This window comes from Euwallacea fornicatus, chromosome 12 (genome assembly GCF_040115645.1).
Source record: "Euwallacea fornicatus isolate EFF26 chromosome 12, ASM4011564v1, whole genome shotgun sequence".
In the NCBI taxonomy this organism is placed as follows: Eukaryota; Metazoa; Arthropoda; class Insecta; order Coleoptera; family Curculionidae; genus Euwallacea; species Euwallacea fornicatus.
Window position 1 is genome coordinate 1,286,382 of NC_089552.1, and position 13,658 is coordinate 1,300,039.

General features: G+C 42.7%; 1 protein-coding gene across 3 annotated transcripts in view; it reads right to left on the bottom strand.

Annotated features, from left to right (window-relative positions):
- The window catches only part of LOC136342644 (protein O-mannosyl-transferase TMTC1-like), a 167,519-nt gene that overhangs the window by 31,172 nt on the left and 122,689 nt on the right, over positions 1-13,658 (bottom strand). For all 3 annotated transcript variants that reach the window (XM_066288657.1, XM_066288656.1, XM_066288655.1), the window contains exon 4: positions 7,094-7,167. In XM_066288657.1, the coding sequence (XP_066144754.1) occupies positions 7,094-7,167 (74 nt within the window). The remainder of the gene's footprint in view (positions 1-7,093; positions 7,168-13,658) is intronic.

The window sequence follows — 13,658 nt, forward strand, 5'->3', positions numbered from 1 at the left end:
CGGGCTAATATTGTAGGCGGTCCAAGAGCGGACAAAGAGGCTGTCAAAGCCGTAAAACGATCCCTGTACGTTCTTCTCTTTGAGGCTATAAAGTTTTAAATGACGTTCTGCCCTCCGCTCTCGCACTTCATTTGGAAGTACCCGAATTCCTTGTCTAGGGCTTAACGCGACGGACGGTGTACGGAGGAAAATATGAAACCTGGCTAAGTTGGAGATTTTCGTATATGTCGGAGATTTATCAGTCCTTAAGTTATAAAGTGTAACATTAAGAGGTAATAATAAGACGAAGGGCAGGCAGGGCCATATTGAGACAAAGCACTGTCGAACGAGGTCGCTACCACCAATCGAGAGGCCACGCGTGCGAGCTTTTCTCGAGAAACAGGGACTACCGGGTACCTCATCCCTCGGAATTGAACGACTCGCGAGACCTGAAAAAAGTCGAGGTCAAAAAGGGACAGGCAGATGAGATTCGGAAGGGACGAGAAGCGCTCGTGTGGTAGCGAATTCGTTGGTTTCGCCCTTCCTTCCCTCGCTATTAAAGGAAAACAAATACATCACGTCATCATGGAAAATCTCCCTAATGATGATCCGACGTGTACATATCGAAAATTCCAATTTCAAGATTTCGCAATAACGACAACATTCATCGGATCAATTCGGCGGATCGCCCAGAAGTTCCACAATTCCATATATGACCCCAAGGCCACTGACAACAACGGCACAATATGGGCAATTTTTGCCCATTCCCTTACGTATCCACTTCCGATGATCTATGTGATTTTCGGGTTCAACAAATAATATCATCCATTAAGGCTCATAAAAAATAACTTGATAAAAACTGGGGCAAAAAAACAAAGGCAATTTAGCCGAATAACCGAGCCTACAGGCCCTTATCGCGGCCGTGAATCCATATGTACGCAAATGTCCGAAATTGAAAAATGAAAAATAAGGCCCCATATGTTTCAGCCGAAAAACTTTAGGTATTTTTTAAAATATTAACTCCAATAAATAATGCTGCCTCGCTCGGGGGTTTTAAATAAGCCTCACTCATTTTTCAGATGTCGGAGGGCCCCATGCATATTCCAGGTCCTTGGGTTTGGCGTCAGGGGAATCCCGCACCGCGCTTTTCAACAGATTGTTTATTATTGTTCGAATGCTTTTTGCCTAAAAACTACATTTTAGTATGTATATCACGCTGGATCTTTGGGGACGGCTTTGAAGTATTGCAGTACGTCAGTACCGTGGGGGCCCGAAGGCGGGGCAGGAGGAGACGCGGCGGTTAGCCTCTCATGGGCTCTGCTCCAGTCGGCTTCTCTCCATTCGGCAAGTTCGAAAAAAGTATTTTCTCTGGATACTCAATTCGGTACAATCCTTGGAACCACATTACTCACGCACTTATATGAATACGATTTGCTGTCCCTAAAACAATCTCCAGTTTTTCGTGGGACGCGAAACCTCCGTGAACGAACCAGTGCAGTACCGTCTCAGATCTCGGGACGGGAGACGTTTTGAATGAAGTCAACTCTAGCGCTCATCAGTGGTGGCTCGTAGTTCTACCGACAAGACCCGAAATTCATTTATTCCATTTTTGCATGCACTTTTCTGTTGTTTGCCTCCGATAGAAGTCAGGGGCGTAACGGTTGAAACATTGCGGACTTTTTCCATTCGTTAACTACGCCTGAAAAGACGATTAAACTGACAGTCTAATAGCTCGTAACGTTAAATCAGGGATTAAAATTATTGGATACGGAGGCTGTTTATTTAATCAGTTAGGAAACGTATAATTTTATGTAACCAGTGGGATTCAGCGGGAGAGTAAAACGAGGCCAATATATTACGTGTTGCACAAAATAGCATTTCCTAATGCGTTTCATACATGATTTATCTTTAATTTTGCTCTATGATGAAGAAATCACCACAACGTAGCATTAATTTTAAAATATTCAAGCTGCGCCCTGTATCCATTAAATTATAGTAACCATTATTGTTAACAGTCCTGTTAGTTGTCTGTAATATAAAATGGCTATAACATGAGGCTGGGGTGGAAGAAGGTTTTGATGCGGATTGAAACCTCTTTTGAGCAACGGCCCGATAATCCCTGATCTATTGCCATAATCTCTCAGTAGCCCAAAGGATTCCTGCCCAGCCCCTACTAATGGCCCTCGCCAAAATTTCTTGTCTGTATTCTAGAAAGAAAATAGCGAAAAATCGATTTTTCTCAAATAGCTGCGGATGCATTCGGAAGTTTCAAAATATAACTTTGCCGAACACAAGATAAGCGCAATTTTTCTCTAATTTAACCGCCTCTCTATCTCTTATGGTTTACGAGATCCCGTAGAATGCGTTCTTATCCCGGACGGCCTGTATGTTCACCTCAAATATAAAATAAAATTACTTTACTTTTATATCTTTTATTTTGAAAGCCGCATAGTCGTTAGAGTAGTACAATGCAAGAGATTGAGAGATAAATCCCCTGCACACTGCCTCCTTCTCTGCGACCTAGGAGAGGGGAAAATAGCCATTTTACACCCACGGGCCGACATTAATCTGGCCTGGTAGACGAGGGAGTTCCGGCTTTGCCACTAGCACATTTTTAGCGGCTTAATTATTGGCCCTTTAGGAACCCTAATACTCGAACGCAATCAAAGGGATTTATTGCATTTGAGGGATTTTTGCCCCGTCTTTGAGGAGAATCCGTTTCTCGAGGCCGCTTCCTACAATGCTTACAACGTCGGTTTTAATGAGCAGCGCAAGTTTTCAAGTGTTTTTTTTTTTTTTTTTTTTTTTTTTTTAATTTATTTCAATTCGCTTTTCCAGTTAAGTGACCTGTGAGGGACTGGACGTAAGTCGTGGACTTCGTTCGTAGTGAATTTAAAATTTTACACTCAATCTAAGTTCCAATCGACAAACGCCGAACATAACATGCAACAAATCATTGCCGATATCTCCCCGGAGTTCCGATTGAACCGGAAAAGGGAAAATAAAAACCGGTCTTGGCTTAGCCTCTTCAAAAATCGCAATACAGCGTGTCCCAAATTGTTTCCACGCGTATGGGGACCTTTATTACCGTGGGAGGGACGGAGCCGGCTAAATTGGGAACGTTTTAGGGAAATTTATGGGAAACTTCTCATAAAGTTCAAGGCAAAAAATCGTGATATATAGAATTTTTGGTGGTGCATTATCGCCCTCTACGCAAAAAGTGCGCTAATAAAATTTTATCCCGAATATCGCTTTCGGCTTGGTTTGGCTACAGGACAGCGCTAGACCTGCAGGTCTCTACTTTTTTCCTTCTTATTGAGAACGGCAAAGAACGAGGCCGTTTTTAGGCCACGTACGAGGCGTAACAATCTTAAAAACATTCCTCATTTCGCCCGCTCCGCACCTTCTGCACAAACCAAGATCTTCACACAGGTACAACCAACTTGGGACACGCCGCACATGGTACCCCCCTAACTACATATAATTCTCGTCTCTATCGATCAATCAAGGTTTTTGTCAAGGAGGGCTCTAGTTTACTATATTGGAACAAGACAAGTTTGTTACGTTGAAATCCCTAGTCCCCAAAGATTTACAAAGAGATTGTTTTCTGTGTATACATATGCTTCTATGTATATACATATATATATGTGTATGGTATATATGTAGGAAAGCGCGCCATCGAGAATGGTGAAATAAGTTATTTTGTTACACGGCGCATGGAATGTTCAAGCCGAAAGTCAGTCAAGTGCCCTACTAAGCGCATCGAAAAATGACCAACGTTAAAATCTTAATTAGAAAACTCTCGCCCCTCATCGCCTTCACAATTGGGAGTTTTGGGCGCATTCAGTGGTCCGACAACCTGATTTGACAAGCAGCTGTTGATTTGATATTGCGAGAATTGGAGGTTCAAAGTTTCAGCGTAATTCGCTTTATCGCTTTAAGACAGCGCTATAACCAACTGCGACCTCGGCAATAAAGCGTTACAGCCCCTGCCTTTTCCGACAACTGTTGTTCTAATTTTGATAAATAAAGTGCCAATTTTTGCAATCGAAACCGATGTCAAGAGGGGGTTCGTTTCGCAACTAGTTAAACATTGACATCTGCTTTCAGCCTCGCGAAATCGGACAGTTAAAGGGGACAGGCAGCCGCAGCGAGTGCTGGAGGTCAACGGGTGCAGGACGTCGTTTGAAAATTTGATATTTACGCCACTTTATTCTGATTCCTCGATGTGGCGTGTGAAACAAGTATTTTCGTCGTGATTTGGTATTCTTTATGAGAGCTCTAAACTCCCGGAGGAATCGACGGAAAGCAGAATGTGCTCTAACCGCGAATTTCCTCATGAATTAGTTAGCGGCAAAATAGTAAGTATCAAAGGAGTTTTACATACGTTAATTAATACACGGAGTGACTCCGCGAAGAAATTCATGAATAAATTGTCAGTATAATTCTGGATTTACTTTTCGCAGGGAGTTTAAATTGGTATCTTTCCTTGGCCAAAAGTGCGCAGACAGCTAACAGTACTGTGCAGAAATTCTTGTGAGTGAAGCACCGGGAGTTGGATTTTGCCGGCACGTGCGCGTTCCCCATTCACGGCACTCACACAACGAAATTGAAATCCTTCATCGAGATGCAATCACTCTTGTGTCGTCGACGGAATTTCTACCACTAACAATGGAGGTGCCATTCTCCTGACCAGGGCCTGTGCCAGCTATCAACAGCAGACCAGTATCATTATAAATCTTTAACACGGGAACAGCAGCAATAACTGTAACACTAACACGGAAAAATCGGGGATCACGCACGTTGCGAGGAACAGAATTTATAAATTGCGCTTTAGAGCGATGCAGCACATAAATTTTAATAAACCATGTATTTCACTATTTTTTATTTAGAAGAGCTTAACAATTTTTCGTTTCAATTGACTGGATTTCGTTTAAATAAAATTTCGTACAATTGTGCGAAACAAATTAAAACTTTATTTGTCAAACATTTTGTCTATATTGAATCAAAAATATTTGATTTAAGCATCTTCAAACATTCTCGCATGGCAGTCATCCATTCAAAAGAGAATTAAGAGCTACTCAGTACACTTAATTACACATTTATTTATCCCCCGTAAGCTGAGGTCGAGACATTTAATCGACGTAGCGAACGCCAGAACTCCCCGTTGGGCGAAATCGAAGTGGGCGTGACTTGATACGCGGCCTGGCTATGTGTCACCTGCGCGTTAGCTCTGAGAGGCGTGATCTGATTATTCGAATGGCTCCGCGCTCATGGGGCGTGGTAGATCCGCCCGCATAATATGCAGCCCACGGATTTGTTCGTTGGCTTTAAGGGAAAATGGAGGAGTTTGGTATTTAAACCAAACAAAACGTGGCGGAGGCGTGGCATGATTTCCTTTTGTTGACTGGCCCTTCAACTGCCATGCACAGCCATAAAGGCCATCAATTGATTAAACTGAATAAAGGGCCAACAACTCTTCATTTATTAGAGTTCTCTCTGATTTATACTACAGCTATTCCTTAGATATCCTAGCGGTTACTGACGTTATGATTTACCTGACTTCTGCGGAGTGCAGGTTCGCTATCCATTTCATTACTTGTAACGTATATATTCGGAGATAGGTCTTATTGAACGTTCTCCAACACAAAACAACCCTTCAGCGTGCAGGTAACAAAATATATCTTTTTGAGAGCCGACCGCGAAGGATTATAGAACGCCCGAATCAAATCATGCAAATGGAGTACAATCGATCTGGCAACTTTTTCGAAGTTGGACGAGTCGAACATTTTAAATTTCAATTTATAGTCCCCTCTCTGCTATTTAGGAAGTTATTTTTTATACATCTACCTTAATCAATTTCCCAGTTTGGATATCTACTTAATACTGAGGGAGAGGCTAAATAAATTGATTTTGTTCTGGCAGTACACGAGAGAGGACATGGCAATGGTGTGATAGCAGTGTTGTCACATTTGGATCCATTTCTGATAATTTTGTTGAAAAAGTGTAAAAGGGTTGTTTACATGCGGTATATTGACTCAATCCAAACAGAATTATGGAAATTTATTAAAATTCGAGGTGTAAAAAGTCGGAAACGTCCGCATAACATCTAAAACACATAAAACGTGCGCTCGAGTATAAGGCTGCCATCGGAAATTCAAATTTTCACATCACGTGCCGCCGACAAAAGTTTCGGAAAGTACTTTCTAGGTAATTTTTCCTTTTTTAAGTTGGCTGCTTTATACGGGCCCGACTTGGTAGAATTAAATTTACGAGGGCTGAAAAGACCTCAGAGAGTGGCATCTTAAAAAGAAATACATGCAACTACTTCAAAAATGTAGAAAAAACACGGACAAACGAAGGCCCAGTACATGATCCTATTCAGTACGAAGCTTCGAACCGCTATTGATAGCTTAAACTGCGTCTTGATTAAACTAGTTAAATTCGTAGGAAAATCAGTCATCGAAGCAAATAGTCGTAAAGTGGGGGAAGTCACGCCCATTTATTTCCCCTCAGAAGCGACGTTAGTACCAGAGTCAACCAATGCGCGAGGCGTGGTATCCGGTCACGCCACGTGAAGTTTTCACCACTGGAATGCCTTCATTGTTTGGAGTCTCCGGATCATCGGCTGAACCAATCAATAACGGGGTCTCATTAAGCCACGCCCAATGGGAATGAAACCTATTAGTCACGTGCCTTTTTTCTGTAGATAAAGTATTGCTGGATTAAACGAAACACGTAATATCCAGCTTGAGCCTTAAAAGACAGTCATAAATCTCATTGTGTATTTTTGCGGGGCCTGTTTAAGGCTCGCAACCCTTTAAACCTTTAATCGGGCAAATTCGGAACGTCCTCGGTCGGCCATGCCGCAGCTTGTCAGATTTTTCGAGGATTAATTATTAGACCTTTACACCCTTAATCCCCGAAACGCAATCTGCGGGGTTTTGCCCGATTTAAGACTTTTCTATAAATTGCCCTCCCATTATGCCGCCTCCGGTGGTCGATATAAATTTCCCTCGGATAAGTGGCCTAATCTCAAAAATTATTGATGTCGGTTAGGGGATTGGCTTAATTAATTTCGTAATTAATACGAGGGGTCTTAATTAGGACTTACCCGTGGTAGGCTAATACCGACAGTAGGAAGAAAACGCAGGCCAACACGTCTGCCCTTCCGACGATCCCAGTGACCTGAAAGCAACGCTAACATTACACATGTGATCTCTATTGTGTACCTTCGTATAATGATGTAAATATAAACTAGTTTGGGCTACATGCACGCTTTCCCAGAAGAAACCATAAACCTCCATGTGGAAACATGGAGAGTGCACCTATTGCAGCAAATAACCCGGATTTTTCCGGATATAAATTTCCTTTATTGCGGGCCAGTGCTTTATAAAGCTTTACGTTCTACGAGGTCTGATTGATTAATATTACAGAACTAGTGCAGGAAAATGACGTAAATCTGGGAAAAAGTAAGGGAGGACTCGGAAAACATTCAGGAGCTTGAAGTCGACCGCGGGTTTAAGGTTTTGCAGAACTGCGGAAGTGATCAAAAAATTTACCAGTGCTGATTGTTATGAGGTGTTAATGTGGGCCTCGTAATTTCGCTTATATTTTGTAGGAATAATTGTGTAAAACCTGCTGAAAATTCGCCCTTGTACCTATCAAATAAATCCTGTCCCAAAACTATTGTAGTATAAACTCCCTTTGTGCGTTTTCTGCATTGTCCAAGTGTACCGTAAAATTGGCATTAATCGATTATTATTAGAAGCCGACAGATTGTTCAAATATACCGGAATTAGTCATCCATTACTACACCATAAATAAATTGCAACCGCCCATTTGGAATAATTTGCGCATAGGCATTATCATGCCCTCAAATCATACTAGTTATAAGTCAGTGGTTAATGAATCGTCGAGGAATAGAAATTTCATTTTCACAAAATAGAATTCCATAAATTATTACTCTCTAATCTGTGGTAGTTAGGGAAGTTATCGATTTGCTGGTTTAGCCACGAAAGCTTTACCTGGACTGGGTCATTGGTGGAAGGGGTTTATAAATAACGTGAAATCTAGGCTGCAAGTAGCTTTTAATAAAGCGACATCTGTTGATCTGCCCTGGAAGAGTCGGGATGACTTGAGGGCAACGAGCACCGAGTGTCATTTCGATTGGTGCCGCCTGCCATCTATCGGTCACAACCCTGTAAGTTTCGACGTCAGAGAAATCGTTCAGATTTTTTGTTTTTTTTCGAAAAGAGAATCCCATGCATCGGAGAGTTTTTGCCTTGTGGCAATTTGCAGAATTTAACGGCTAATTTAATGAATTTAATGGTAAATAGTTCATTAAGTTAATCAATTTAAATTTAAATTCAATTAAGCAGAAAAGTTATCATCCCTCAATTGATCGCGGAGGGGGGTGGGGAGAGGTTTCGATATTAGACCCATGCAAATGCAGTTTTGCGTGTTTCCCTCCTTCCATTTACGAACGTACGCGGATTTGCTTATGACCAGTATCATTAAATCAACATGTTTAACAATGGCTCGTCGTCATTAAATTTTTTTCTCTTCGAACCCCCCGCCGCTCCACGCATGGAAACATCCAACTGCTGGTCGGAATTCGAAGAATGAGCGGGGAACGTTCGTGCATTGTTTTTTCTATATTTTCCTTTAACAAAATTTCGAGTCGATCTATTAAAATATCAACAAGAACTTTAGCTAAAGGGGCACTGAAAGCTGAAATTTTCTTCCTAATTCCAGTCATGAGATGTGCTGTAACTAGGTTCGCTGAACGCTCGGTCCGCTTTGTAAATAATGCAAATCTCGACGAAATCCAGATTAAAAAAAAGCGTGTCCGCTTAGCATAACCACAGTGGCGTGCGAAAGTATGAATTATGTATACTCCGGCGGGGTGCGAGGGATGTCATGTTTTAATTTAGGGCGACAGAGCGGACACTGGTCCGCCTACTGGGAATATTCCCTAAAAATGGCTTGGCGGTGAACGTAAGATAATTTAGTGGAAAAACATAATTAAGGCTTGCCATACTGCTTTGCACAAATTAATAATTGAGGTAGATGAGTAACAGCTATAAAAAATTCATGGGCTCGCCAAGTCAAGCAATGGGGGAGGCTTTCGGCGGGGGGAGCGAGGACAAAATTAAAGCAAAAACTCCTACATTTGGAAACACCCGAAGCTGCCCCAACTCCCCCAAAAAGCAATCGTGTTTGTTCCCTATCTTCAATAATAACGCCACTATACGCCCCTTGCTGCCACTGCTCCTATTCAAACTAGATCGTATCTCTTACGGTTTCCGAGATCTCACTGGCGAGCCTCGAATTTGGGGCATAGTTACATGGAGCCATCGGGGTGTAAAATAACTGGCGTGTCACCTGCTCCGATTTTGATTGGTTATGAAAGGGTAACAATGAATAGTCCGATCGGCGTGCCGGAAAGTACGCTTTTCCTCACGGACAGCGGAGTTTGAGAAATAGCAATGTTTCGTGCTGGCCATAGAAAAGTAATTTTAACGGTTCTAGTTGCGGCGACTGCGAAATCTAATAGTAACTCTTGGCCCAGTAAGGGAACTACCTGTACTAGGCTGAGTTTAATCGCAAGATCTTATTAAAGCAGCTATATGGCTTTAAGCTAGCTTTGTCTCGCATCGAACCTTTGATTTTAATCATAAATGAGGCAGCGATCGCCTGAATAGCTGGGAGAAGTCCGGGACAAGGGACCTAATGTCGCTATTTTGCTAACTTTGGGGCTTACTGTAATGAACCTCGGAACATGGCGGCTGGGAGTTGGAGAAGGACGCCCGTTTCGTTACCATGATACTTTTGGATTCATGGATTTTAATATTTTGGGGGCTCCTGTTACGAGGGCATCGAGAGCAATACTTGCAAAATGCATTTTTTTCCACGCTCAATTGGTCCATGAGCGGGAAGCGTCACTCCCCTCATAATAATATAAACTAGTCGTCGATTCAAATGGGTCAGAGCACTTGTTGGGCAATGATTAATTAACGCAATCGATATACCGAAGCCCGTTTAATTAGGTTTTTGTTGAAGTATGGAGCTTAATGATTTCCAGTTGTGACATACAGGGTAGAAAAGAAATCCATGCAAAAAAATGTGGCTAGTGCCGGTTCGTCGAGCTTTGTTCAGCGTAGAGAAGTGATCGGAAAAAACGAGTTCTTCCAAGTTGCGTTATAACTGATATGCGTTCCATGCTCCCAGATCTATCCCTGTCAGGCTCAGTAACATCACGCTGGAGGTGAAAGTGTCATAAACATACATTGAAAGTGCGTTTCTTACTAATCCATACACAGGAGCAATAACCAAAGAGAAACGCACCCAGCGGGGCCTCTTTTAATGGTTTTGGCATTGTATTTTGGCAAATGAGCCGCTGTGCTACTGTATGGTGGACCTATCGGAAGGAAGCGACGTCACCGTGAGCCCTCACGTTTTTTCTCTGGATAAGAATCTCCGGATAAGAGATTCAGAATCGATCAGCCTGGAGAACCAAGCACCAGATGTCTGGATTTCATTTTAAAATCACAGTGACTAAGATCGATGTACAAATTACACACAAAGTATCTCCTTCTACCCTATTTTCTTAGAGCGTAGTTTGGCAAAGCTGCATTTAAGCACAAAATAAATCAATCACTAAGACAAATCACAAATATGTGATGACTGAAATGGCTCCTTTGTAAATGGAGAGATCGAGCTCCAGTAAAGTGGCTCCCACTCGTAACGAATTGATATGAAAGCCTTGACCTTCCGTAGGTCCAAAAGAAGTCAGCTTGGGAGATTGATTAATGTAATTATCTAAGACTTAATTATTTCGGGCATTTTCGTCATGTGACTGACCTCGAAAGCTCCCGGTGGGGGTTGGGGCGCGGGGGGCAACACCACCTTGAGGGCATTTGCTCGAAAATCAAACAAAGACCGATATTCGTGGACGAATTGATTAATGACTTTAAGTATTGTTTACTTAAGCAGTCGTTTCCTTGATTACATTTTGATCCCCGTTTTGAATGCCTTTGGACTGGAAGAAATTATTGATCTTAGTCTACGTACTGAGAATTAATGGAAGATTGGCCTTTAATATGCAAACTCTAATAGCCTCTCTCAACTATTAACCTCTGCCAAAGCAAATAACAATCCTGAGAGGATGTACTGCATGTTCACGGTTTGCTGGTAATGTATTCAACGTCACGAATTTCCATCTGCGTATGGAAGGTAAATAAAATGCCTGCCGGAACGATTTGATTTCGGTTACATGTTTCCGGGCAATTGTTGAGAGAAAACACAATTTGGCAGGAATGCAGGCTGTGTTATTGGATTTTATAAGGTTTTTTTCCATAATGGAGCTCCACATTAAACAATTCCTGATAATTCTAACTAATTATTTCCGTGGGGGATCGATTAAAGGTCATCGCGAAACCAATAATTCGCAGATACATCTTTCCGTCAGAAATCGTCAGTCACCACCGCGTATGATCAGCTTACGTGCAAATACGCTACCGGCGCCATCTGCAGTGTTTTTTCTGTGGTTCATTAGGGTACGCAGAGGACCACGCACGGCCGGCTCGCAGCCCAATCCTCGGCTCTTTCCGATATTTCCTGCGGCTGTTCGCATCAATCTCCCTTCCTCTTGGCGCTGCGCGCTACGTCCTCCATATCGAGGTTCCGCACAAGATGGCGCTGCTGGGACTCTTTCCCGCGGGTCCAATTCAACCGCCGTTGACTTTTCCGACTGTTTAATTGACTCCCGGACGAGCGGAGCTGTCGTGACCTGACAGGATCAAAATCGGTGTCGGAGATGCTCGAGAGATCGAACGCGGAGCTGGCGCGAGTCATAACGCGTAGTGCGTGTCGAAGATACATAAAATACCTCTCGCGCTGGTTTCATCTCGGTTACACCACTCCGGGAAATTGCCGGGAGAAAACACAATTCGACAGGAATAGACGGTTTCATAAGGTTTTCCGCTACAAGGGACCCCGCATTGCCCAAATTCTCATAATTGTGAGCTCTCGTATTCCATGGGGATCAATTAAAGGACATTCCGGAACTGTCCGTCCAATAATTTGCAGAGAATTCGGGCCGCGGGTCAGGGTTAGTCCCGGGGACAGCTCAAACAGCCACCGAGTCTGGTTATTTTAATCCAGCTTGAAATTAATTTCACAAGCTCATGCTGAGATGCACGAATTGCGTGACCTGACAATTTATTACGAAGGCATTTAGCGTTGGAAAAGGAAAAATTAATAAGTGGGCACTTGCTTAAAGTAATGTTTATTAAAACTTCCTGTGCGTGAAGCGGTAAAGTTTAAACTAGCAATAAACTCCGTTTCACACCGGGAGAAGTTTGTGAACTAACTTGGCTTAATCGGATTAGGCCTTAAGCTGGGGCCTTGTTTAGTGTGATGTAATGCATCTCTGGCTTCCAAAAGGAAATGCCGCTGGCAATTTGTCATAAGTGAGTTAGCCGGGAGTTAACTCACTGATAATTGGCCTCTGAACTTGATACATGCATATTTAAACCGGCGCTCATCCCCCTTCAGCATTCCAACATTCTTTGGCTAGTTTGCACCTCATAAATTTCGCACACCATCGTGGTTTCATATAACACCTTTAATGGAATTCCTTAGGCGAAGAATGTACGTTCGGCAGCTATTGTTAAAATACATAGTAAGAATCCGTATTAAGGTGGTGCCAAGACCAGAAAGCACACAATTAGTTCACATAGCAGCCTTCCGAAGCAGGAGCATAGCAGACATACTTTGAGAACAACTAAGAATTTAATATATCAAAATACGCCTCATATTGCGATATATAAAACAATCCACCCGAGAGGAGTATTATTTCGAAGGAATGCCGGATTATTAAATTCGCCCTTGTTGCTTGGTATTAACGAAGGACCGGATCACCCTGTGTAGTTAATGCTAAACTCGTCGCTTTGAGGCGATGTTGATAATGATAACGCTTCAAGGCCTTTGAAAAGGAATCTTGTTGATAATGGAGGAAGCGTCGGATTATCACCTCAACAATACGAGAAAAAAAAGATTGCTCGCAATCGGATGGGCGTTGAATCAACTCGTGCGTGTCGCAGAGGAGCGCTGAACGTCGAACAAAGGCGAAAATTGAGAAGCCCCAAAAAGTGGCGAAAAAGAGATAAACAAATAAGTCGGAGATACTAAACGCTAATTGGCGGATTTCCAACATCTTTATCGAGTACTTCGCGCGACATGGCGAGCGGTGTACACAGGCCAAATTAAACGGAAGCTGATCCTAATCCGAACACCACTCGCTTATACAGGGTGTTCAAGGAACAACGGTGCGGAACTGCCGCGCTCTCGCCATCAATCAACGTTCCTCGGAGTGCTGCAGCTCACGCTCGAAAATTTGGTAGAGATGCGGCGGTCAGAAAACGGCAGATGGCGCTGGCACAGCATTTTCTTACAGGCCCAACGTAATTGCCGTTAATCTTGCCGACTTTTTTCTGCGTTCAGTTTGCTGAAGATGAACGAAACTGACGAGATCTGATAGGAAACGCGTCTTCAGGGGGCTCGAGGTGATTAAACGCAGAGCTGGATTGGAAGGATATTGATAGGAAATTGGTTTGTTTTCGATTTTGTGCTCACAAACAGTTTTTGGTTAACAAAAAAATAAAAAAGTAAAA